General features: G+C 34.9%; 1 protein-coding gene across 1 annotated transcript in view; it reads left to right on the top strand.

The window, feature by feature from the left end:
- The window catches only part of GBE1 (1,4-alpha-glucan branching enzyme 1), a 260,412-nt gene that overhangs the window by 30,449 nt on the left and 202,142 nt on the right, over window positions 1-27,821 (top strand). The window contains exon 2 of the mRNA XM_053918274.1: window positions 24,252-24,421. Coding sequence (XP_053774249.1) covers window positions 24,252-24,421 — 170 coding nt within the window. The remainder of the gene's footprint in view (window positions 1-24,251; window positions 24,422-27,821) is intronic.

The following is a 27,821-nucleotide window of genomic DNA, read 5'->3' as shown; positions in this document are numbered from 1 at the left end:
GGCTAGGTGTCAGTTTCAGTGAACAAAAGGCTACATTTAAGAATCTGTTCCCTTGGAGGCCATCAGGACAGGCTGGGATTATGAGAAACCAAATGTCACTTCAATTTACTCAGCACAAATTTATCTTCCAAAAGAAACTTAAAATTATACTGCACAGTTTTTTTCCTATTTTTGCTCAGAGCCTCATTTTATATTGACATTCATAGTCTCTTTTGTAATTTAGCTTGAAAAGTATTAAGGTTTCTCATCATATGAAGAATTGCATTGGAGATATCTGGCTTTATATTGTGCAATGATTGATCAGTGGCAGGTGATTAAAAATTACTTATCTCTAAACATTTAAATATACAAAGTTAACATGTCTGGATTGTCAACTTCATTAAAAAGTAGTTTATTGTTTTGGGAATGCCTTGGTCAAATTCCCATCTATCGGCTTAAAGATTCTCTAACATTATCCACATAATTAATTAATTTTCTTTAAATTCTCATAATAGATTAGCAATCTGTGACCTTTGTTCTCAAATAATGATGAGATCTGTGGAAGATGTTACACTATTGCTTCAGGGCAGGAAAATGTGCAGATTTCCTGTTTGAAGGGAATGTTGCCCAGGACTTAAGCATGTTTGCATTTTTGTATTTTTATTAAAAGAATACCGAGTGTCCTGCCCATTGAACTGTCCTGAGTTAGTAATTTGGCTGATCTGTATATTACCATGGACATCAATTCTGCCTTAGGGAAGTGAGCAAAGGGAGCAGCAGAAACCCCCACCCATACCCCCTTTCCTCTCTTGCCACCACTCAGTGAGGTCAACAGGCCATAGCCATATTTCCTAGCTGGGCAGCATCACTTTATCTGGTGCCCAAAGCTAAATCAGCTTCTGGGAATACCCTTGAGATATTTGCTGCTACAGGCTTGAAAAATAACTCATTTAAAGTCCCAGTGTGCTTAGCAACTTCTATATATAACCCTTTGAGTGATCTGTGCCTCTTCATGTCCTGAAATGAACATTTCATTGTTCTTAAAAAGAAACCAAAGTCTGACTTTAGAGAGGGGCATTTCTCACGTATGTTCACAACACTGATGTATCTCAAGGTAGTCTCTTGGTTACTGTTAATACCAAAACAAAAACAAAAACAAAAAACCCATGAAGGGGAATGTATTATTAGAGGCTATTATTCTGAAAGGATAAATATGATCTTATGAAAATTAAATGTATTTGAATTTTACCAAAATTGGAACATCAAGTAAAATAGAGTTCTTAATATGGTTAATTTTATTCTCTCGATAAAGAGGTGAGAAAAAGTACTCTTAATTATCAGTTCATTAAGAAGCAGTATACCCACCAGTAGACAATTAAAACAGTTTGATGTACATAATAGTGTATCAGGAACATTTTGTTTATATGGCAATTTCTGGGCCTTATCTCTAGATATTGGGCCCAGTAACAGGCATTCAGCAAACATTTCAAAATCTTGACTGTGATAAGCACCCCAGAAACACACTTTTTGGGAATTTGTAAGTTAAAATGCATATTTTGGCTTTAAAGATTTTATGTGACTCAAGTATCTAAAAGTAGTATTAGTATTTGTTTTTATAGTGTTTGGGTATAAGTGCATTTATTTTAGATTTTTATTTTTTATTTTCAGGAAAACTAATTTTTACTTCTTGAATGAGAGTTCTTTCTTCTAGTGGAAGATAGCACATTTTCATATATACATATGAAATCATTAAGATACTATTTTAAAAATATTTATTTATTTTTAGAGAGAGAGGAAGGGAAGGAGATAGAGAAACACTGATGTGTGTTTGCTTCTCATGTACCCCCTACTGGGGACCTGGCCCACAACCCAGGCATGTGCCCTGACTGGGAATCGAACCGGCAATCCCTTGGTTTGCAGGCCAGCACTCAATCCACTCAGGCACACCAACCAGGGCAAGACACTATTTTCTAACCTAGGTGATGTGACTATGAAGGGGTGTAGGGACTGTGTGAGGCACTGTGGAAACTGTAGAATTTTGAAATGCCTATTTTGTAGTTGGTTGACTCTCAAGTTTCTTATTCTTTTGAACAAGAGAAAAAAGATTTTCTCTGTCCTAAGAAAAAAATCTGTGATTTTTTAAATTGACTAGGAAGATCTTGTAGAGGAAATTTTGGGTAAAGACTGTAATTTTAAGTTAAATCTTGATACCACAGAAGTATCGGAAGTAATTAGTGCACAGTATCATAATTTTCTTATTATCATACTTGGAAACATTTTTATCTTTTAAAATTAGAATTTTAGTGAGAAAATGCTGGTGAATACTATTTTTTAATATGAATTTGGAAACAAATCTAGTTTCACTTAGAATTGTATAAAATATTTTAAATATATACATATGTATTTCCCGTAGTGTGAATCTTTCCTTACATTTGGAATTCTCTCAATTATAGCCATGTTCGGTGAACCAGGCCAGGAAATGAAAAGGGGGTCTTGTGGAGAAAAATGTCAAACGTGCTTTTCTCAGCAGTTGTTGAAATGCCCCAGTCGTTGATGGGGTACAATTATTGTTTAGGTGTTCATTCTACCAGCGAGTTAAAGAGAGGGGATTTGAAATACGGTGTTTTCTAGGTATGAGAAATAAAACAGAGAAAGCAAAACAAGCAAACATGCTACCAAAACACAGGCTTTGATTTTGGAGTTGATTTGTGAGACCAAATGACTAATGCCTTTCATACTGCTGCACAGTGTCAATAAGCAGGAGGCAGGGCTGAGAGAGTAGCTGCAGATAGGAAATTACATGGCTGCTTCTGTCTTCTCTGGGAGTTTTAAAATAGAAATAATGTTACTTCTGAGTGTGCAGAGCTGGACTTTTGTGCTCTGGTGGTAACCAGTCTTAGAAGAAAATGAGTGTGTCATGCCTCAGTGCTACTGCCTTTAGTATTTATTGTCTGTAAGCATGGTTTTGAGAATGTTGCTGGAAGTAAGAGGAAAGGAGGGAAATAGGTATTGAAGCAAACAATAATAAAATAGATCTATCACTGGGACTCTCTCTGCAACAGGCAGCAAAGTAATTTAAGATGTATTGTACTGTATTTTCAAGAAAAAAATATAAGGTAAAAAAATTGGAATGGATTATTGTCCTGTAGGTGGTAGATTTTATTTAAATATGGTACCTTTGATATTGCCTTATTCTTTGTAAACAATTACTTTTATTTAATATCGAGGATGTGTCAGTTTCTGGTGTAGGGTGGGGCTGACTTTTTGGGAGTAAGGAAGTGTCAGGAAGATTGCAGTGAGTTATATCCCTGAGGAAATGATACTGTAAGCAAGCAATGCCGGGGAGCCTTACCAAACTTGAATTTTTTTAAAACAAGCACCAACTTTATTATTATTATTATTTTATTTTTTTTAGTTAAAGAGGTATTTTATTTAAGAGTGCCTGATGTTGTTAGGTACCTGATTAAGTATTGGAGACTTAAAGTAGGAGATTATGTATATGCATGTATGAGATAATTACTTATATATATGTATTTATATGAACATTTAAAAAAGTGAATTAATAAATGGATTAAGGGGGTAGAGGAAATGTTTATAGGCAGAATCAGTCAGCTTTAAGGCTTTTATTAAATTTCAAATTTTATTTTTTAAATAAATTTATTGGGGTGGCTTTGGTTAATAAGATTATATAGATTTTAAGTGTACAGGTTTATGATACATTACCTGTATGTTGCATTGTGTGCTTTAAAAGGCCTTATACCTTCCATTTCATCAGAGTGATCCGTGGTAGAAGATCATACTGTTGACTTAGGAGAGTTATGCCTTCTATTACAGTTATTTGATTAGTATAATTGCAAATTAGGTATATTTTCATTATTTGCTTGTCCTCCCTGTCTCTCACTTGTTGGCTTTTTAACAAATATTCTTTCAAACATTTGTTAAAGTAGGCAAGTGGATTAAATATGCTCAACCATAGAACTTGTATATTACTTTTAAACAATAAGCTTTAAAATAGTAATAATTATGTTGTTGAGCCTTTCATAAGTTACTTCATATTCTATTGTCTTTGCATGTTTATAATGCAGAAATTAAAAGACAAAATACAGAAAAATCACTCATACGCTCTTTATTCTGAGATCATGGTTAACATTTTGGTGTATAATCTTTAAGATACTTTCCTAAACCTTAGTATACATTCATAATTAAACAACAAACCACTTAAACTTGATTCTTTTTTACTTAACAGTGTGTTATGAACATTTGTTTAATGCCCATAGAGATTTAACACTTCCTAATATTTCATGTATGTACATAGCATACATATTCAATAAAATATATGTTATGTGCATGGGGGTATATGATACTGTGTATGACTATTAATTCTAAGAGCTAAAAGATTCCACATGAACTAAGTGAGTATCATGATGACTATTTTTAAGGTACTTCAACATAGAATTAAGAGGTCTTTAAAAGTTCTGGTTCTGGCAATAACTTGCTGAGTGATCTTGGTCAAGGTACTTAATTAACATCCTTGATCCTTGGGTTCCTTATTTGTGTAGTAGGTACAGAATTCTCAACACATAGAACTGAGAGAATTAAATGAGATATTGTTGATAGAGCACTTAGCACAATGCTAGGTACATGGAAGGTGCTCAGTAATAGGTGGCAATTATCATTGAAATCATCCCAGGTTAAGACATTTTCTAGTATTATAAATGCTCCATGGTGAAACATGTTGAGGGAACTATTTCTTCAGTTTCTATTCCGTAATGGATGTGGTACTAGATGTTGAGGATGTAACATTAAACAACACATGATTTGGCTTTATGGCACACATAATTCGGTGGGGGAAAATGTCAGCAGACAAATTTATAATGCTGTATGATTATACCATTGGCACAGTTTGGCCAAATTCTTTGTGATCACAGCCTTGGGAAACATTGGCCTGTAAGCCTATGTGAGTTCACAGTCCCAGTAGTTGTTTAGATTATGAATAGGCCACAACATTAGTTATCAGTACCACTACGTGATCTGCCCAGAGCATTTTTGGAACACTGATCTGCAAAACTGTGGCCATAAGCAATAAGTCCTAGATGGATTAAAATTTTACTTTTTATTGATGTTGAATAGGCTACTAAATTAAGCATTAGGGTTTCATTATTAGCAAACAGATTTAATTGTACTTGAATGGAACTTAACCTTAGGTTTTGTTTCAGATCTGTTTATAGCATTATGGTTTTGGTTACTGTAGTTTTATTTGGCAGAGGGACTATTGATAATATGTAAATGAAATTTATAAAGGTCATTTTGCATCCATACTTCATTACAAAACCTACAGAGTAATGTTGCTAACATTTATATACTTTATACCAATCTCAATTTGAGTAAATTTTTACTCTGTGTGGGTATTTAAAAGAATAAAATGTGCCATTCAGGAGAAATAGTAAACTGGAATGCAAGCGATATGGCTGGCTACTCTATTTACCAAACTGTGCTGTGCTTTTTGACCCATTCTCGTTCGTTCCTGTTAGGTCATTAGATATAAAAAAAAATTGTGTGTTTGCATGTGCGTGATATATACATGCATGGTTATATATAGCATATTTATATATAAATATTTACCAAACTGTGCTGTGCTTTTAGATCTATTCTGTTTGGTCTGTGTTAGGTCATTGAATATAAAGTAAATATGTTATATATAGCCATATATAATACACAATATATTGATATGTATAAATACATAGACAGATAGATGGATATAGCTGTGAAACTTGGATTTTTATAACTTAAAAGAGATCTTGCCAGTGTGTTCGGAGTCACTATGAAAACTCTTTGATCTTTTGGTTTTGTAGCTGACAGAATTTTGAAACCTTTGTCTCCCTCAGGAAAGGCAAAGAACTGTCAATGTGCTTGATAGACCTTTGATATTTCATGGCTGTTTAGTCCAAAAGATGTGGATTTTTTTGTTGGAGATATATATATATTCCTTGATATATGTTAGTATGGTGTGTCCTATGCCATTGTCAAAGGGAAAATTGATTCATTTATACTGTTTCTAATATAAAAATATTCACAAGGATAAAATTTGCCAAGTGCCAGAATTTAAGCTTTCTGATCTTTGGTGATCTTTTTAGGTGAAAAAAAAAATCTGTGTTCATTAGTTTTTATCTTACAATTGATATAATTGACATCAGCTTGAAAATATACATCAGGGTTATACATAGTATGTGTTTGCATATTTTGCTTCCTAGAGTAATTCAGGTTCATTGTGACAAGTGCACTTGCTTTTCAAATAAAATTCTCTGGGCAATTAGAATCAGTGCCATTGTGATTTCTGCTCTCTGTCTTTAAAAAGTAAAATAGGAAAAATAATGGCTTGTGGATTTGTTTAGCTAGTGCAAATATGACAAGTTTCAATTTTTTTTTCAAGGGAGTTTTCTAGTGATTTTATTTTCCCCTATTTGTATCACTCTTACATACAGCAAATTTTTTTCTTCAAAAGTTTAGTTTATTGAAGTTATTTGACAAATATTAAGTAACAAATAATTTAAATTTAGTATAAAAGTCTAGATCAAGTGGAAAACAGCAAACCGCAAAATGTTTTGGATGGTGTTATGTATAATGGTTAAGACCAATACTCTGGAAGCAAAGTGTTGGATTTACTTTCCAGCTTTACTCACTTAATAGCGGTTCCTTAGTAGCAAAGTGTTGGATTTCCTTTTGAGTCCCTCAAAGTAACATGACTAGTACCTTAGAGTTGGCTAGATCTTCTATCTTTTGATATTTTAACCTCCCTATTTTGGTGAGTACAGAAATTTTGGCCATGTCTGAGTAACAGTGACATTCATCTAAAAAGAGTAAAGGATATAAGTATCATTGCTTTTAATCTATTTATTGATACCCCCCTGAGACACATTAAGAACAAGATTCTAGTGGTGGTTTGAAAGATTGGATTGCTTCTCAGTAGGTTAGGTGGCTATATATTTAGGTGCATAGCTATTGTGCAGATTGTTGTCTATATCATGGAGGACCTACAATGCTCCTCTCTCTAGCCCAAACCTCAGGTCTTTGCCATGTAATTTTTCCAAAAAGAGAAACAGGACCACAGAACAGACTGTTATTTGAGCCAAGAACTGTTGAAACATTAAGTTAGATGTCTTCCTGGGAATCAGTAGACTAAGACTGTGTTAGCTCATGTTTCATATTACACAAGAGAAAATAAACTCAAAGGTCATTGGAACAGTTTTACAGCATTACCCTTTTCCAAGGTAATCAGCAGAGCATGTAGTAAAGACGTGAACAGGAGCATGATGGAAAAGAGCGTGGCTGGTAAAGAGGCCGGCTGCTTAAAGTGCTTGGGACAATACTTGACCCTTCCAGACCTAACCAGATGGGCCATCTCATAGGACTTACCTTCAGTAATTCTGATTTATTACATTTAGATGATTTTTTTTTTGTAGTTAGGCAGTCAGGTTTTCACATTGCCAGAAGACTCCAGAAATTTTAATATTGACCATTAATCATACCTTGATAAACTGCAAGGGCAATATATTATTAATTTGTTTGCAACCAAGAGACAAGACACAGTGATTAAAATTAATTTCTAGCTACATTTGTTAATATATTCTAATTAATTAATCTGTTAAGAAGTCAAAATATGTTTATATTAATGGCTATAGAGTAGGTTCTTTAAGTTGTGTCATTAAATGTCATTGCCATTATCCTAAATATAGAATTCTGGAAATAAACACTTTATTATTAAATAAATCAGGAGTTGAATAAGGCTTTCTGAGTGATACTACTAAGTGGAATATTTTTACTTTTTTACTAATTGAATAAAAACTTCATGTTTCTGTTTTTATAGGGTTTAGATCTGGAAGGATCTCAGCAATAATCTCCCACAACCTCCTCACCTTTACCACCCAGTACCAGAATTAGGAAAGAACATTTAATAAGTAGCAGCCATTATTTACCTTCAGGACACTATTTTAAATAGTAGCAACTCTAACTTTTAAAAGTTAGCTTTTAACACTTTTGAATGAACATCATTCTCCCCCTCCTCAAAAAGAAAGATTCAATGATTTTTATATAATTATAATTTCTATATTTATCTCATTAATTTGAAACTCAAAGTAACCAAAGTGCATTTGACTTTAGGCCACGTCAAAAACTATTTAAATAGCTTTTTTTTACATAACATCAGGAAATAGGAGATCAACTATTTGTTCTTAGATATGATCTGAACATGTATTTATCAGATTGGCCACAGTGCCTTTGACTGTGTTTTAGAGATAGTACAAAATGAATAAGGTGTTTTAAAAAGGTTAAAGTTATTAACACACTTAATGTTTGCTTGTAATTACATTCATATTTAGATTTTATTATTGTGCTATAATTATCACGATAGGATTATTCTAATTTTACAAGGTTTTCTTTTTTGACTTAGAAATCTTTTATTTTTTTGTTTAAAAAGAAAGATGAAACATGTCATAAAAACAATTTATTTTTGGTGTGATAATCATATATATAAGCATAGCTGCGCTTATATCAATGGTATCATCATTTTGTTTTATAAATGAAGAAGCTGAAACTCTGACAGCCTCAGCCTTAAGTGAAAAATCTAAGTCTAAATCCTAGCAACCCATTAGTAAACCCAACCTTTATTTCCAACATCTGTCATTTATAATGTATCATCATGCTTGACACATGATAGGTGGTTCATACCATTTAGTCTTAGACTAAGTCCGTACATGAAATAATTCACTTGATTAACATCTACTCCCAAATCTCATGAACCCAGAGGCATCAGTGAGGACTATAATAGTGAGAAAAACTACTTGAGTAAAAACCATGGACATGCCTGTTGCTCTCAGTTTAAGTAGAAATGAGATGTTGGGTATTAATTGTCTTTCATCAATTTTTATCGGTTATTCAGAGTAGACCTAAGTTACAGAGCAGTTTGCATTCATCTTAAATAGCACTGACTGCTGAGACAGATGTGTTTTGGTTCCCAGCAGCAGTTGGTGGCTTGACTGGGTCATCACAGCCCCTGGCTTGCTATTCACTTTTGTGACTCCATATGTTTGACTTTGATATAGCACCCAAGTCGGGGAATCAGTTTCTTATGTGCGATAATCTATTTTCTTACAAAGCTGGTTGTTGAGTCACATAGGACCTTGAAGAGGAAGGGTGAGGAATTCATCCGAGGACCCTTTCCCATTTTCTATCTCTTATTGGTCAGAGTTTGTCCCGTGGGGCTTTTATTCCTCCAAGCACGAATATTGTGGAATCTGGCCTCTTCCTGTAGCTCCTTGATAGCCACAACCTCCATAGTTTTAGTCGAACTAGTGTACAAAGCCTGGAGGGAAAATGAGCCTAAGCGATTAGGAGTCTAGTATAGTTACAGTAGATTGTAACTTTCTTATATTTTAAGAGGTTGTTGATTTTTCTTTTTTTTTAATTTTTATTGTTATTAAATTACAGTTGTCTGCATTTCTCCCCATCCCTCCACCCCACCCGATTTTTCTATGTTGTTCTTAAATTTAGCAATCATATTAAGTACATTTATTGTCCAAATAGTGTGTTTATTCATCATTTCATGTGAAAGATGGAGTGCTATGCATTTTAGGTATATTATCCTATTTTATTATTAAAACAACTTTATGAACTAGGCTCCACAATTATTCTCATTTCAGATTAGAAATTTTAGTCTTGGTTATTTCTATTAAGAAGTAGGATTGGAATTCAAATTCAGGCAAAATAATTGTAATCTTAAACCTAAATCTAACCATTATATCACCTTTCCTTAGCCACAACCTAGCAAGTATAGGTGCTCGCTAAATATCTGTTTGCCAAATACTTATTCTGTGCCAGTATTTTAAGTGCTTATGTACATCATTATGCAAAACAGATATTTCCCTTGTCTTTGTATAATTTATATGCTAGCCACTGTGGTTTCTGATTATAAGTCTTAACAATGCCTTATGTAATGCTTTCCTCTTGCTGCTTTCTGCTCTACTATCTCCCATACAGAAAAATGTTTTGAAGGCATGGGTTTTGTAATATCTATGTTCACAGTAACTAATGTACCACTGATATGTAGTGGATGCTCAGTAATACTTATGGAATAAATGGATGGAGTTCATCACTATCTTCTTATTACCTTCACTTAAATGGTCCTATTTATTGCTTCCTGATAGATGAAGTGAAGAGTGTGTGCTGAATTAGATACAAATTGGAAATGGCACTGAGATTTTAAATGAATTTTCAAAATTTATACATTTATTTGTTGATCAGTTACATGTAAACATTTAAAAATAAGGAAAAGCATTAAAAAATAAGAAACCGGCAACTTCCCATCAAGATAAAGATGTAGGTAAACATGGCTTGCCTCTTCATACAACCACATCAAAGTTACAGCTAAACTATAGAACACTATCACTGAGAACTTAGACAAATCAAGTTCAATGGAAGTCTGACCCCTATGGAATTAAAGAATCACATCCATCAAGACTGATAGGAGGGGTGGAGACATGGAGACGTGAAATGGGCTGGTCCAACACCTATGTGTGGCGGATAAAATTCATGAGGGATATCTCAGGAGTGAGGGGTACCAGCCCCACACCAGGTCTTCCAGCCCCGGGCTTCAGTGCCAGGAATAAATGTCCCCATAACATCTGGTTGCAAAAACCTAGCAGGGATTGAGTGAATAGAAGAAACTTCTGGAGTCCCAAGTAGTTCCTCTTAAAGAACCTACATACGGACTTACTCAAACTCACTCTCTCTGAACTCCAGCACTGGGGTAGCAGCTTCTAAGGCATCATTGGCATATGGGGAGGAACTGAAGTGACTGGAATCAAGGTGAGAGTTGGGGTACAATTTTCTCCCAGATAGAATGGCAGACAGAGGCCATTGTTCCTTTTCTGAACTCTCCCTGCACAGATCCATAGAGCCAGCAGGTGGGTGCCATATATGAGATGCCGTCAACCTGGCTAACACTGTTTGCTTCACCCTAGTAATTCCTTGAGGCTCTGTTCCCCCAACTATGGACCCATTCAAGCTGTTAACTATGGCTTTTCCATATGAATGGCTGGTCTTGGCTTATGCTTTACAACTTCCTAAATCCTCTCAAAGAAGCAGCACTTGGCCTCAGTGAGCCCCAGGCCCAGTACTAGCAGCAGCCAGCCTAGATTCACAGCTTGGCTTCACCTGAGAATTTCCAACCCCATCACAAGTAGCAGTCTTCTCAGATTGCTTTATAGCTCAAAAAGGGTGGAACCCCAGAAAAACACAGGTAGGCGCTGACCTTGGCCTGCCCCACCCAGGAAACCCCAGGGCCAGCACACACAATGGACAGCAAGAGAGCACTTCTAAGCACCACCACCCTTCCCCTGCACAGCTGATCCTCCACAGAAGGCAAGGTAGGTGGTAAGTGGTCACAGCCAATCCTTGCAGCTGACTGGCCTGGGTAAATCCCTCCCATTGATCTTCCAACAGCAAGCAAGGCTCAACTATAAGATGAGGGTCTACTCAGACCACTTGAAGGGCACAACTTCAGTCTCCAGCTTGAGGGAAAGTGGAGACTGTGCCACTGGACCCTATAGGACACCTGCTATATTAGGGCACACTACCAAGACACAGAGTCAAAGCAGCTCTACCTAGTACATGGAAACAAACACAAGAAGGCTGCCAAAATGAGGAGACAAAGAAACATGGCCCAAATGAAAGAACAGATCAAAACTCCAGAAAAAGAGCTAAACAAAAGAGAGGTAAGCAATCTCTCACATGCAGAGTTCAAAACTGGTTACAAGGATGCTCAAGTAACTTAGTGAGGATCTCAACAGCATAGAAAAGATTCAATCAGAGATGAAAGATATACTATTTGAAATAAAGAAAAATTTACAAGGAATCAACAGTAAAGTAGGTGAAGCTGAGAACCAAATCAATGATTTGGAACATTGATTTGGTTCTTGGAAGCAAAAAAAAAACAACCAATCAGAACAACAAGAAGAAAAAAGAATTCCAGAAAATGAGGATAGTGTAAGCAGCTTCTGGGACAATTTCAAGTATTCATATCATAGGGTTGCTGGAAATAGAGAAAAAGCAAGAAATTAGAAATCTATTTGAAAAAATTATGAAAGAAAACTTCTCTAATTTGGTGAAGGAAATAGACATTCATTTCCCAAGAAGCACAGAGAGTCCCAAACCAGATGGATGCAAAGAGGCCCACTCTAAGACACATCATAATTAAAATGCCAAAGGTTAAAGATAAAGAAAGAACCTTAAAAGCAGTAAGAGAAAAGCAGTTCATTACGTACATGGGGAGTTCCCATAAGGCAGTCAGCTGATTTCTCAGAAGAAACATTGCAGGCTAGATGGGATTGGCAAGAAATATTCAAAGTCATGAAAAGTGTGGACCTACAGCCAAGATTGTTGTACCCAGGAAAGGTGTCATTTAGAATCGAAGGACAGATAAAGAGCTTCCCAGACAAGTAAAAACCAAACCAGTTTATCCTCATGAAACCATTATTTTATGAAACGTTAAAGGGACTTATTTAAGAAAAAGAAAAGGTCAAAGCTCTGAACAATAAAATGGCAATAAATACATATCTAACAACAGTTGAATCTAAAAAACAAACTAAACAACAAGAAGAACAGAGATAGTAGCATGGATTTGGAATGTCTTTTGATGGTTGCCAGGTGGGAGGAGGGTGTGGGTAATGGGTGAAGAGGTAAGGGGATAAAGATGCACAAATTGGTAGTTACAGAATAGCCATGGAGATATAAAGGACAATATAGGAAATGGAGTAGTCAGTGAACCTATACGCATGGCCCATGGACATGAACAGTGGTTTGGAGATTGTCTGAGGAAGTGGTGGTTGCTGGGGGGGAGGCAAAAGGAGAAAATTTTGGATAACTATAATAGCAGAATTAATAAAGTATAATAAAAAACAAAGATAAGAAACCACATGTACTATGCTATCCAATTTTAAATTCTTTTTATTGATTATCTGTGTACAAAACATGTGGGGAATTCCATCCTGTGGAGTCCTCCCAGTCTCGGATGAGAATGAGTTGTCCTGGGCACAATCAGTTGTTCAATGAGGAAAGGGGTGGTGATTCCCTCTAGTGGAGCATGCCCCGTGCCCTTCTCCAAAATGGCTTCATTGAGCAGGGTGTACATGCATGCAAAGTTCATCAATCAATGTCTAAAGGCAATAGTGATAGAAAACAGATATTGTTTATAGGTAACAGTCAAAGGAGAACAAGAGATCTGCCTCAGGTCAGGGTCTGTTAGACATGCCGATGCCAGATGTTTGTTAAGGCATGTTTCATGGGATAAGGAGTTCACTCCTGCTTTTGGACTTAGATATCTGATTCATGGCAACAGGGCTATACAAAGCAATTAAATCCTCAAGGGGTGTAATGCATTCTTTAGGCCTGATCTCCCACGGGAACCTTCAGTGCCAGTATCAGGTCATGCCTGCCTCCAGCATTACTGGCGTTCCAGTCGAGGCTTACAGGCCTCTTTCAAGGTCTTGTTCTCGTGGGTTTACAGTCTCTGATATCACACAACGTGGTCCCCAACACAAACAAGTTTACAATTTTTTGTACTTTCAATATTTGTTCTTTTTAATAAAGATTTCTTTAATCTATGGACTCTGTGTACTAAAATTTATCTTTTAAACTGCTCCCTTTGAAAGCTATCTCTGATCACATCAGTTATCTTCTCTGTCTTTAAGGATTTTTATTTTTGATTTAATTAATTATCTAGATGTAAACCAACTTTTTCATCCTGATTGATCACTGGATTTCCACCCATCCTCCTGCTCTGGATAAACATAGCTAGTTGTTGTATGGACAAGAACCACCTAGTTTTTACATATGTATTGCCCTTCTCTGTTTCTCCAGCTGTCAAAATATACTTCTCATCCTTCAAGCTACAGTACAAATGCCCCCTCCTCCCCCAGGGCCTTCTCTAATTTCTTCCCCCACTAATTCCTTCTGTTGTCTTGCTTATTACTTTAACACTTGCTTATCTCAGCCTTATCCTGTCATGAGTTGAACAGTCTTCTTTTGGACTAATTTACTTCTTAAGGACAGGATCCTATTTTATGTAACTGAATTACTAAGGCAATATTATTTTTATCCTGTATTAATTATATTGTGGGTTTTTTTTTTGCTGCTGTTGTATACTCATGTTAAATTGAGGGACATAAACTATTCACTTAAAGTCTCAAATGTCTAATTGTCATGTGACATCCTTAATATGTAGATAATTTTGTATATTCTGGATGTTTTTGCTTAAAGAAGAAAGTTTCTGCCAGTCATCAAGTCTTTTTAAAAGCCAATTTAAAAATATTTTTTTCCTCCAAATTTTTTTTATTTCCTCTCTCTTTGACCTTATCTTCCCCTTTCTTAGCTATTAAAAATTCTGTAGAGCATTTAGTTGTGAGTTTTTTCTTGCCCTGAATCCAAGTCTCCCTAGGAAGCAGTTGACAATATAAAAACTCGAAAATTAAGCTAGCAAAAAAAAGAATACCCCCCATGGGTTTGTTGGGATTCAGGCCCACTCAGAAGCACTTGAGAAAGAGTTCCACATCCTAGACATTTTCACATAAGGTATGACTCATTTCCACTGACATATCTCCTGTGTTCAAAACTCTGCCTGAAATTGGAACTTTAGTACAGATCTATTATGAACTGTCTTCCAGGAGAGGAAAGATTTTAGCCGGTTTCATTTTTTTCCAAACATCTCTTGCTACTTCCCTAAAGTAACTTTTTTCTTTTTTAATGGTCAATCCAGTCAGCATTTCTTCAAAACTTTTCATAATCCATACATTTAAGTCAATATTGAGTACGTCAGAGTGTGTATTGGGTTGACCAATAAGTCCATTATGTTTTTTCCATGAAATAAATGACACGTTTTTCATTTCCACCAATAACTTTATTGATTTGGATATTTTCAGTGTGTTGGCTATATCCCACTATTGGCTTCTAGTTGGTAGAGGCCAGAGGTGCTGCTAAATATCTTCCAATGCACAAGACAGCCCCACAGCAAAGAATTATTTGGCCAAAATGGCAATAGCACCAAGAAACTTCGCAAACCACTTTTGACCCTCTCAATCAGTCACAGCAGCTTCTGCATACACTGCACAAATCTTTTTTGGTGTTTCAATTCTGTTTTTACCTTTCTTTAAATAATAAAGCATATTAAACCAAAAAAATTACATATTGTCTTCCATCTTCAATGTTAAAATGGCTGCACAAAAACTCACCAATTATAATTTTTTTAATGCATGCAGATATGACAGCTGTAACAGTACACTCTAACAAAATTGTTTTGAATGAAGTTAAAGATGACTAAGCACTACTAGAACCATCATACAGAAAAAATGTAACAGACTTTTGGGCAACCCAATATTAGCATGCCTATATATGTATTCTTTATTGTTGTTTTATTACAGTTGTCCTGATTTTCCCCCACTGCTCTCCCTTGCCCCGCCCACCTCCTGCTCCCACAGTTTTCCTCTAGGACTTTTATGGTGTCATGGCTTATGTTTAAGTTTTTTATCCATTTTGATTTTATTCTAGTGTATGGTGTAAGTTGGTAGTATAGTTCATTTTTTGTACATGTACCATTATAGTTCTCCCAACACCATTTGTTGAAGGGGCTATTTTTACTCCATTTTATACTTCTGCCCTGTTTTTTTAAATATTAATTGACCATAGAGACATGGGTTTCTTTCTGGGCAGTCTATTCTGAACCATTGCTCTATGTGCCAGTTCCAGCCTGTTTTGATTTCAGTGTCTTTGAAATATTGTTTGATATAAGGTAGTGTTGTCCCTCTGAAGTTATTCCTCTTTTTAAACATTGCTGAAACTATTTGGGGTACATTTTGCTTCTATATAAATTTTTGAAATATTTTTTCTAAATCTACGAAATGTATCATTGGTATTTTAATAGAGATTGCATTGAATCTATAGATTGCTTCAGGTAGTATGGACATTTTAACGATGTTAATTCTTCCAATCCATGAACACAGGCTATGCTTCCATTTATTTGTATCTTCTGTAATTTCTTTCTTCAGCATTCTGTACTTTTCTGAGTACACGTCTTTTACGTCCTTGGTTAAGTTTATTCCCAGGTACTTCATTTTTATTGTTGATACAGTAAATAAGATTTTTCTCCTATTTTCCCATTCAGATGTTTCATTGTTGGTGTACAAAAATGCATCTGATTTCTGAATATTGACTTTGTATCCTGCTGTTTTGCCAAACTCACTTATTAGGTTGAGTAACTTTTTTTTGTGTGTGTGTGGAGCCTATAGGATTTTCTATGTACACTATCATGTCGTCCGCAAATAATGACAGTTTTACTTCCTATTTTTCAATTTGGATGCCTTTATTTCTTTTTCTTATCTGATCATTATGGCTAGAATTTCCAGGGCTATGTTGAATAAAAGTGGTAAAAGTGGACACTTGTCTTCTTTGTCTTCTTGTCTTCTTGTCTTCTTCCTGATTTTAAGGGGAAAGCTTTTAGTTTTTGCCCATTGAGTCTGATGTTGGTTGTAGGTTTCTCATATATAGCCTTTATTCTGTTGAGGTATGCTCCCTCTACTCCCACTTTGCTGAGGGTTTTTTTAAATCATAAATGGGTGCTTTACTTTATGAAATGCTTTTTTAGCATCTAGTAATACAATCATGTTGTTTTTGTCTTTCATTTAGTTTTTCTTTGTTGTGTATTTACCTGATTTTGGAATTAAGGTAATTCTTGCTTTCTAAAATGATTTAGGAGTATTCTCTTGTCTTGAATTTTTGGAATGGTTTGAAAAAGATAGGAGTTAGCTCTTCCCTAAATGTTTGGTAAAATTCTCCTGTGAAACCATCCAGCATCCCTGGAGACTTTTGTGTGCTGGGAGTTTTTTGATTACTGCTTGAATTTCACTTGTTGTTATCGGTCTGTTTAGGCTTTCTGCTTCTTCTTGATTTAGTTTTGGAAGATTATGTGTTGTATGAGATGTATGTATGGGATATGGGATGTATGTATGTATCTATATAGATATATATAATTTCTTTTATATATATACTAGAAAAAATATATATATACATATTTTCTAATATTTCCTGGACACCCTGAGTTCTGGACCTCATCGCAAATCCCTATTTGGGTCCCCCTCTTGACTGCACCCTGTTACATAAGGAATGAAAACCAGGCTAAGACAGGGAAAAGCTGAAATTTAAAATGAAAAAAAGAAAGGGCAGGTTGGAGGCAGAATGGAGTAGGAGAGGGGAATGGTGAAATATGAGATCTAAAATGTAAGAATAGTGAAGATCTAGAAATAAAATTGGGGAAATGCAACAACAAACACCATATCCATAGTGGATAAGCAAAGATCGGTACATTTGGGGAGAGAGTAAGGGTATTTTAAGAATGGGAGAAAGAATGTGAGGTGACTCATGAAAAGAAAAATGGTTTTTTGAGAGGCTGAAGGAGTGAAAAATTATGACTGTGGAATGGAAAAAGTCATAATAAGATAGAAAATACTATTTAAAACATAAATAAGAATAGGAAAGAAGAAGGTAAATGGAGTAAGAGAAGGGAGGAGCAAAATATGAGGTGAAGTAAATCGTAATGTAAAAACTAGTGCCTTAATATGTACAAATTTGAAGAACAAGAAATGAATGCTAACAAGCTATGTAGGAGAGAAAATAAAGCAAACCATGAAGAAAAGCACAGCAGAATCATCTCACTGTTTTCTTTTTCTGAATCCAACCCTTTTGATGTCAGATGGTATCCCAGTCTGGCCATAGGCAGCCTGTGGCTATCTCCTTCAATTGTTAGTCTAGTCAAGCTGTAATCAGCAATTAGGCTTAAGCAACCACAGGGTTGGGCAGAGTAATTCCTGAGGATGGGGCTATTGCTTCCCTCAGGCTGATGCCACTTGGAGCAGTTTGCTCTGCCTGAGCAATATTGCTCCTGTAGTATGGGGATGACTCAGCACAGAGATCCTGACAGCTGCTCTCTCAGTTCTCTCCCCACAGCCTCTGTCCCCAGACTCTCCTCCAGTCCCTAGTCCACTCTGTCCCCACTTTGCTGGAGCCAAAGGTAAGGGACTGCAAATGAAATTATGTGCCTTGGCCCTTTTAAAGGCTCTCTGTGACTCCAGCTGTCTCTCTTTGGAAGACAGACACCCTGCTGCTTTTCACAGTTGGATGTTATCTGGGTTCCTTTCCTGGTCTGGTGCTGTAGGCTGGGGAGCCCAGGCTGGTGTTTAGACCACACACTTTCAGTGAGAACACCCTCCCCCCACTCCGCTGCCTCTGAATTCCTCTCCAGAACTTCAGCTGCCTCCCGTGGGATCTCAGCCAGCCTTCTCGCATCTCCTTCACACTCCATACTGGTCATGTTTTGTTGAAGCAATTTCTTCCATCTGTCCATGGTTATAAGGGTTCTCTCCAGCTATTGTTCTGTTGGTTATTCTGGATAATTTCTCTACAATATAGTTATAATTACAGATTGGTTCTGGGAGGAGGTTAATGTAGCTTCTATTTATTTCTCCACCATCTTGGATCTCCCTAAATCAGCAGGATGCCTATATTTGATAAATTGGTAACTATATTACAGCATTGCCCTGCACTGAGGTGGAGAAAGTTGTAGCTGACAAGTGAGCACTTGCTGGCTATTGTGTGCATGGCTCCTGATGTGATTTTGTTGATTCCTTATAACCTGAGGTTTTCCCCACTTACAGGAGAAGAAATTGAGGAAAAGGGAGGATGAGTGGTTCAAGGCCACATACATTACAGAGTTAGGATATGAACCTACACTGTTCATCAGATTATGATGATTTTCTTAATTATAAGATTGGTAGTAGCCCTATGAGAAAACTTAAAGGGCTTTTTTGAAAAGGAAAATGTGACTTTTAATTTGAGATATCTTTTGAATTACTGAAAGTATACATTTTGTGATGAATGATGCTAAATCTTTATTGCTTATTACATTCTTTACCTTAGACAACATATTTCTGTTCCTCTATTTCTTTATTAAAAGAGGATTAAAAACATCAATGTAGAGACCAAATCCGATAATATTTATAACATTTTATATCTAAACAATAGTTGCTCTACTAACTTCATTTTATGTTCTTGGTTACTAAGAACTTGACCTACTTTTTAAATATCCTATAAATTCATAGCAAAATATTAAAAGAGATGACTGCGGTAGCAGAGGGCACAGGCATGATGAGCTTGCTGTGTCCTCAGGCATTGGTTTTTTTTTTTTTTTTTTTTGAACCATAGTGATTTCAAAGTGGAATGTGTATTTCTGTATGAGAAGCTACAGGACTGACCTTCAGGGAAGTCAAGATATTTTGTTGAAGTAATATAATGCTATGATGCTGTTTCTTTTGAATTATTGATGGAATATTTGTATATATCTTGTAAAACTTTTTTAAAAATTAGTATTTAAAAATTTAAACCTCAAATAAATGTAAAATTTGTGTTTTTAAGATATTAAAACCACATTGACAATAAAATTATGACATTTAACCTTCCAAGGTTTATATCTTTTTTAATCAGTTATCTTTCTTATATTACAATGATATGTATGTGTATATATATTTGTTTTTACCCTAGGTCCAAGTTATTTTGAATGTTATTACTTATGTGGTTCAATACAGATGGGTTTCCTCCACATACCAAGAATTATAGCTGAGTGATATCTGTAGGAGGTAAAAGAAAACTTTTTTCTTACAGGACTTAAGAGAGTATGAGAGTTTGCCTACTAGTATTTCATGACATCTGCACATCAAGTTTTTTGGTCCAATTCAGTATTTTAAGTATTTTGAAGCAGTTGCCACTGTTAAATTAGAGAAAGCTCAAAGCAAAGTCTGATATTTCTTTGGTTATTGAATAATTATCTGATTCAGCACCGCATGTTTGTTAGCAATAGGCGGTAGCTGTTAAATAGAGCCTGTTGCTTTTCCTTGGGGTTTGTACTCTCCAACTCTCCAGAGTCCTTTTCTGCATTGCTTTCCATACTCTAAGGCCAACCCCATTGGTCATGTGTTTTTGTTATCAGGCTCTCACTTTTTGTTTCGTATGTTGAGCCATCTTCTCATATTTTTGATACCTGCCTGGCTCCTGTGTCCCTTGGAATTCGCTGTCATTGAGACTGGGGTTGTGTCATTTCATTAAAAGTTAATTTGTTTCAAATAATAGATTGAACATAATTTGCAGTTTTAAAAATCATTGATGTGAATGCGTCTGTGTGTTTGTGTGTATTCATTACATACATATACAAAAAGGAGTCATATGTGAAATACTCTTGTTCACACCTACCACTTCCATAAGCCTCTGGGCTCTACTGATCAGATTCTGTGGCATTTTCTTCCCTGAGGATACAGCAAACTCACCGTGCAAATGTGGTGAATGTGGTGGTTCTAGGGAGGCTTAAGGCCCCTGCCTGCCCTAGGCCATTGAGATTTCCAGGTGCCCAGCATGAGGTCATGTGAAAATGGATTTACATGCCAGTCATAATTATGCCTGCATTTTATTTATACAAATATATGCTTTTTGGAAAGTTACTCTGCAGTTTCTTTTCCTAAATAGTTTATATTGGACATATTTTCCTATTAAACACTTATCTCTATACTTCATCTTCTTAATGGCTTGTGTATAATTTGTTGCTTGGGTGTTCCACAGTTTAACCAGTCTCCTTTGTTGAACAGGTAGATTATTTTCCATCGTTTGGTGTTACAAATAATGCCACACTGATTATTTTTATACACATGGATGTCTTTGCTTCCTTATGCAATATATGCAAAGGGTAAATTTCTAAAACTGGAGTTATTTGGTTGAAGAGTGTGATTTTGAAATTTTCGTAGCTTATACCAATTTATTCTCTAACTTTTATTTCATTGAAGAGTATTTGAAACTTTTTTTCCTGCAGTGCACTTTTTCCACACAAATTATCATGTGTTTATTAGTGTGTTAGGTAGAAAGTAGAATTTTGAAGTCTAGGTTTCTACTTATTTAGTTATGTATGGATTTGAGCATTTTTTCCCAAATATTTACTGGACATTTATATTTATTTTGGGGGAAACTTTTGGTTATATTTATTTTTAATTTAAATTTTATAACTTTGATCTCTAGAAGTTGTTTTTATTTTTAGAGATCTATGGTTTATAATTAACTTACAGGCTTTAACATTTATTTAGATAAACCATCCTTTACTGATATGAAATACCCTTTTATGATGTATTTAATTTCTATATATGCTTAAGACTATTTCAGGAACTCAGTTTTGTTCTATAAGTCTATTTCACTTGCTGATTTTATGAACATCGTTTTATATACCCAGTAAATTTTCTATAGAATATTGTATGGGATTATGTAGATGTTTTAATGGCTAAGAAAGATAGATTCAGAAAAACATTTAGTTTTTGTTTATATATTACTTATTTGTTATATGTAATTAGAATAATGCAAGGGAGAAAGTAAAAAAGAAAGACCACCAAAAAAGTCCTCAGTAATATTTGGAAAACATCATTCTTGATATTGTTTTACGCTTTTATGTAGGAAAAGGGTAGAAAAATAGCTTAGTAGACAGAAATAATATAATGAAATATGAACAAAATAACTGTATGTGTTAAATTTAACTTTAAATGAATTTTTAAAAAATAAATAAACTGAAGTGATATGGTCAGTAGAGAAACAGCACCAGATGTTGAAACTCAGTTCAGCAACCTTGGTACTTGATTTCGGCTGGAAAGAATTCAGAGCAAAGGAACTCAAATTGAAATAGAAAATTTATTTAGAAAATCACAAAGGTAGAAAAAGTGAGCCAGCTGGGCTACGTGGGTTTAAGAAACAAGTTCCAGAGACGAAATAAGGGCCCTTGTTGCGTAGGAGAAAGAAAGCAAAGGTATGTTCCTTGGGGAAGGAAAGGGGTAGGAAAGGCAAGTGTGTATGTGGGAAGAGAGGGAGGGAGGGAGGGAGAGTTTTTTTTTAATGGAAAGTAGGTTTTTTACTCCTTCAAAAATGGTTCATTAGTACCATAGACTTAAAATTATTATAAATTTGGCAATATTTAAATATTTTTTTATATTCTGAATAGGAATTTGTCCCATACGATAAGTTTAGATTATTACTTTTCCTTCTCAGAATTGTGTTGGTTTTTAGTCTTTACTGTAATGTTTCTTTGGGGAAAAAATATCCCCTTCTACTCACTTTTTTGTAGCTGGTTGTCTATAGAGTTACTTCTTTATCCTTAGAAGTTCAGTAGCTTGACCCTAGAGATGTTCAACTGTGTGTTTGTATCTTTGTTTTCCTTTTTTTTTGTAACACAATGTTCTCTTTTTAATATGCAGATTTAATTCTTTACTTAAGAAAAAAATTCTAGTTTTATATCTTTTATATCCATTTTATTTAATTTTCATTTTAAGAATTAACAGCTGTCCTTATTTGGATTTTTTGGTCAATTTTTGCATTTCTCTTAGATTATTTTTAATATATTCAATTTTTTTGTCTTTTTTCTCCTTTATTTAATTATACCAATTTTCAATTTATTCAGTTAACTAATGACATGCTAGTTTTGTTATATGTGTACCTTGTTCTTTGCCAATTCATTTATTATTTCCCAATGATATATTTTGTTTCTCCTTTTGTTTCCTTAGGTTTGTAGTCCATTTTTAGCTCTCATTCTATTGTTTTGTCATTTACTCTCTCTACTCTCGTTTTTATGATTTTTTGAAAATTATTGTTTTTATGTGTTCATGGCCCTGCAAATATTTTTGCTGTCTTGCACAGACATTGCTCATGCTCACATTGTTAAATTTTCAGTGGAGGTTTTTTTTTTTAAGGTTTTATTTATTTGTTATTTATTTATTTATTTTTAGAGAGGGGGAAGGGAGGGAGAAAGAGAAGGAAAGAAACATCAATATGTGGTTGCCTCTCACTTGGCACCAGCCAGGCCGGAATTTATTTTTAGTTAATTTGAGGTATAGTATGAAAGATTTGTAGGAAGCTTCTTTTACTCATCAGCCCAGGTTAGGTGTTCTTCATTAGTTAGGTTCTCAAATTTCGTATATTCCCTATATATACCCTATGTGGATTAATTTCATCTTTCTGGGACTTTTATTGCTTCCTCATCATCAGGGTATGGGGAAGTCCTTAAAAAGCTTATTGGCATTAACCAATTCATAGTTCTGGAACCTTCACTTCTGACAGAGCAACTGCCACATGCTTCACTTCCCTAGTTTTAAGAGTTACAAGTTTTCTTCTAGTTTGCTTCTTCCCAGATTTAGGGGGTATTAGTGAAAACAGCCATCAATAGGTTTTTTTTTTTTTTTTTACCAGCTGAGAATATAGACATACCTCTAGCCTTCATAGTTCGACCTGATTTATCTTCTTTCCATGCTTAGTTGCTAAAGACAGGGCTAGACAAACTACAGCCCCCTGGCCAAATTCTGCCTTGCCACCTAGTTTTGTAAATAAAGCTTCATTAGAAAACGGCCACACCCATTCATTTACATATTGCCTTTGGCTACCTTCCTGCTTCTGCTACACAGTTAACAGAGACCACTGTGTGACTGCAAAAGCCTAAAATATTTGCTGTCTACTCCTTAACAGGAAAAGTGTGCCAAACTGTGCTGTAGGGTAATATTTTTCTTTCATTTTATTAGGGGTTAGAGGTGATCGTTATAGCATGACCCTTTATTATACTGAAGTTGCTATAGACATAGGAGTTGCTGTAGAAGTTGCTATAATGCTGATTTTAAAATTTAATGTAATAAAATAAACGTCGTATTTTCTCTCATAGTAAAGTGGTTGAAATTGTCACAGAAATGTTAGTGGGATTAGTTAATATTTAAGAAAAGAATGGCCCTGGCTGGTCTGGCTCAGTGAATTAAATGCTGGCCTGCCAACCGAAAGGTTGCAGGTTCCATTTGATTCTCAGTCAGGACACAGGCCTGGGTTGCGGTCAGGTCCCCTGTAGGGGGCAAGTGTGAGGCAACCACACATTGACGTTTCTCTCCCTCTCTTTCTGCCTCCTTTCCCCTCTCTCAAAAAAAAAAGAAAAAAAAAAAAGAATGATTTTACCTAACAGGCTCCCAGGTAAACTCTACCAATAAATGAAATTATTCACATTAGTCCTTTTTATGATATCTTTTTTTCTTTATTCTGAATAAGAGTAAAGCAGTTACTTGATTACAGTAACTATCTGGAAGATAATTTAATTTTGTAACTTCCTTCTTTTGTACTTTTCAAAGGTATAAGCGGTTTAACCAGACTTTGAACGATATTGGAGAGAATGAAGGTGGTATCGATAAGTTTTCCAGAGGTTATGAATCATTTGGGGTCCACAGATGTGCTGATGGTGGCTTGTACTGCAAAGAATGGGCTCCTGGAGCAGAAGGAGTTTTTCTTACTGGAGACTTCAGTAAGTATTAATACTTTGTTAACCTGTTTGAAGCATAGACTTACTATATTTCATATAGTTGGTGATGGGAAGATAAGTGGTTACAAAAATCCCACTTTCAGGTAGAGCCGTCAAAGTTATTGCCTTTGCCTTCATGTGGTGCAGGCGTTGTATATGTGTTCCTGAAAAACTTTGTTCTGTAAAATCATGCACCAGAAATAAGTGTTTTTGAGAAAAATAGTGTCAGACAGACTATTCCAAATTTACTCCACTTTGTTAGCAAGCTCTGAAAAAAACAATAACAATCTGGGTGAAAATGTAAGTTAGATCTCCACTGACATTTGCACCTGATTACCTGGCATTGTAGTTCTTGGATCCTGTGTAGTCTAATATCTTTTTATGAGACCTCAGTAAAATTAGATATCTCATCTAGGGGATAAACTTTTTCATCACTTCATTTATTTTCCCTTTCTTCTTTCTTATAACACAATGGGAAATTTCTCAGCTTTGTTATCTGCACGGTTAATTACACTAGACAGTTAACCTTTTGGAAAGTATAGTAGTTCTAGAGGCTGGGCTTCTGGCTTGCAGTCTAGAGGGAGGAAGGACCTGTGTATAAATAACTATAAAGCAATCTGCTTAGTTTTATTCTAGAAGTATGAATATGTGACTATAATAGTGACAAGGAAGAAAGCTCAGTTTTGAAAATGGAATAACAAAAAATAGGCCTTGGCAAAATGTTCATAATACAAGGAAAGGGAATATCAGAATGGTAAAAATCCGTTAGTAGCATAGAGTGATGTAGTATTTAAATTTCGATTTTACCAGACTCAAAAGTCTATATACTGTATTATTCCATTTACGTGACATTCTGAAAACAGCAAAACTCTAGGGACAGAAAAGGGAGTTGCCATGGTGTGCAGGTAGGTGGTGTGAATTGATTGCAGAGGGGGTGATGAAAATGTATTATGTCCTGATTATGGTGGTGGTTACGTGACTGTACACATCTGTTATCATTTATAGAGCTGTATATGTAAAAGAGTGAGTTTCATTGCATGTTAAATTATACCCTAAGGAATTTAATTTTTAAAAGTTTTGATTTTATAGATATTGTTAAAAAAGTTAAAGGAGAATAGTTGAATAAATTTTTAATAATGATGAATTCTATTTGATCTAGTATATCAAATATTTTAACATGTATATAAAATTTGTTAGCAATATTTTTATTTTTTCATTGGAGATTCTTGATGTATATTTAGATTTAACTAGATTTTTACTTTATAAGTACATAGCCAGGTATTTTGCAAGCATAATGAAAAGTTTTAGTTACTAAATTGAGCAATAGTTTAATTTTGAGAAAATTGAGAATGGAACCCAAGTTTTGTGTTAATAATACATTTAATTTAATAATTAATTAAATTAAAAATTTAGTTTCTCAGTTACACTAATCTTATTTCAAGTGTCACGAGCCACCAGTGCCTAGTGGCTCCCTTATTGGAAAGCCCAGGTCTGACTTAAAATAATTCTCTATGCAGTCTCCCAAATTAGATGATTTCAGCTCCTTATGTTTCTTTTTTCTTTCTTTTTTTAAAAATTGATTTTAGAGAGAAGGGAAAGGAGGGAGAGAAAGACAGAGAGAGAACCATCGATGAGAAAAAGAAACATCAATTGGTTGTTGTTTGCCTCTTGTATGTGCCCAGACTGGGGGCTGAACCTGCAACCCAAGCATGTGCCCTGATCAGGGATTGAACCCATGACCTTTTGGTTTATGGGATGACACTCCGACCAACTGAGCCACGCCAGCCAGGGCAGCTCCCTCCCTGTGTTTCTTGAGAGTTATCGAAAAGTTCATTGAGAGGTTTGAGAAAGATCATGTGAGCTGCTGATTCAGATTAGCTTGACCTGGTGATAATTATGAAATGTATTTTGAGAATAGGAGACTTTTCACTTAAATTATTATTAAAATTGATATTAATACTTTTTTCTTATGTAAAACATGTTAATTACCCATCTTCTCTATGCAGCTGCCTTCATTACTAGTTTGCTTTTGTTGGTGGTGGTGTTGTTAATAGACAATTTAAACATCAGCCTAGAGTCAAGGCATATTTTGACATTCAATTTTATTATTTTTATGATTATTTATAAGATTGAAAGGTATTGATTAAGCATGTTCAAGTTAAATTTTTGCATAAAGATACCCAAAGTGCTATAAGAACCTCAGTTAAAGTTTGGTAGTTGCGTTAGGTGCCCCTAACTCTATGTTTAAACCCACTAAGTAGGTTTCAAAAATCTAAAAATATGAGAAGGGAACTATATGAAACCTAGATTTGTTATCATAATGTCTCATACTCATTTATGAAAAGCTGTAAATTGAGTAGGGCTATATATACACTTGGAGAATTGCATTTAAAAATTCTTTAGGATTTAATGCTTAAATAATAAAAGATGATAGTTTAAAAGATCCTTTTTAAAGAGAAACTAAAAATTATTTAGTCCCCATTTTAATGTAAAAGTATCCTTGGTTAACATTTTTTTCTAAAATTTAATTTGATTTTTAAGAGCCCTACCCTTTGTGAAGGTGTATCACAGAATTAAAGTCTCTCCATACCCTTGAGATAGCATTCAGTCAGTTATTTTCAATCAGTTACGGTTTAATCAGTAGTCCTTTATTTTTACTGAAGAGATTGGAAAGACTAAGATAAAATTGTGAAAATAGTTAAGAACAGGCAGTATGCTGGGTAAATTTAAATGTTTATTTATTTTCTAACTGAGATTAAAGGATATCTTTTTATCTACCCAAAGGGTCTCAGGGTATCTTTATACATGGGATCTCAAATTTTTCTCACTAAAAGCTTTGACATTGTGAAAAAAAGCTTGAAAATTGAGAATGGAACCTAAATTTTGAACCCAAAGACCAATACCATCTGATCTCACTTATATGTGGAATCTGATAAACAAAATAAACTGAGTAACAAAATTGAAACCGAGGCATGGAACAGACTGACAGCTGTCAGAAGGGAGATGGAAGGGAAAGACTGACTGAAGGAAGGCGAAGGGATGAGCCCGACAACATATATGTGTAACCCATACACAAGACTAAAGTGTGGGGACAGCCGTGGGTGGAGTGGGGTTGGGTAGAGGCAGGCGGAGGTCAGGAATGGGGACATTTGCAATCATATCAACAGTAAAAATAAAGAAAAATAAATACAAAAATATAAACTAAAAAAGCTCCCTTTTTATTTTTTGCTTAGTCTTTTCTCATCAAAAATGTATTTTGTAAGTTTATTAAGTCTTATAATGCTTTACTGTATAAATTTGTGCTGAACCAAAGGAAAACAAAATGCATGTTAATTGGCTTATAAATTACAATATCTTTTAGAAAATGCAAATGAGAATTAAGATGGTTTTTCTACTGGTATTG

Source organism: Desmodus rotundus, chromosome 2 (genome assembly GCF_022682495.2).
Source record: "Desmodus rotundus isolate HL8 chromosome 2, HLdesRot8A.1, whole genome shotgun sequence".
In the NCBI taxonomy this organism is placed as follows: Eukaryota; Metazoa; Chordata; class Mammalia; order Chiroptera; family Phyllostomidae; genus Desmodus; species Desmodus rotundus.
Note: the sequence above shows the minus strand (reverse complement) of the source record. Positions and strands in the feature narration are given on the sequence as shown.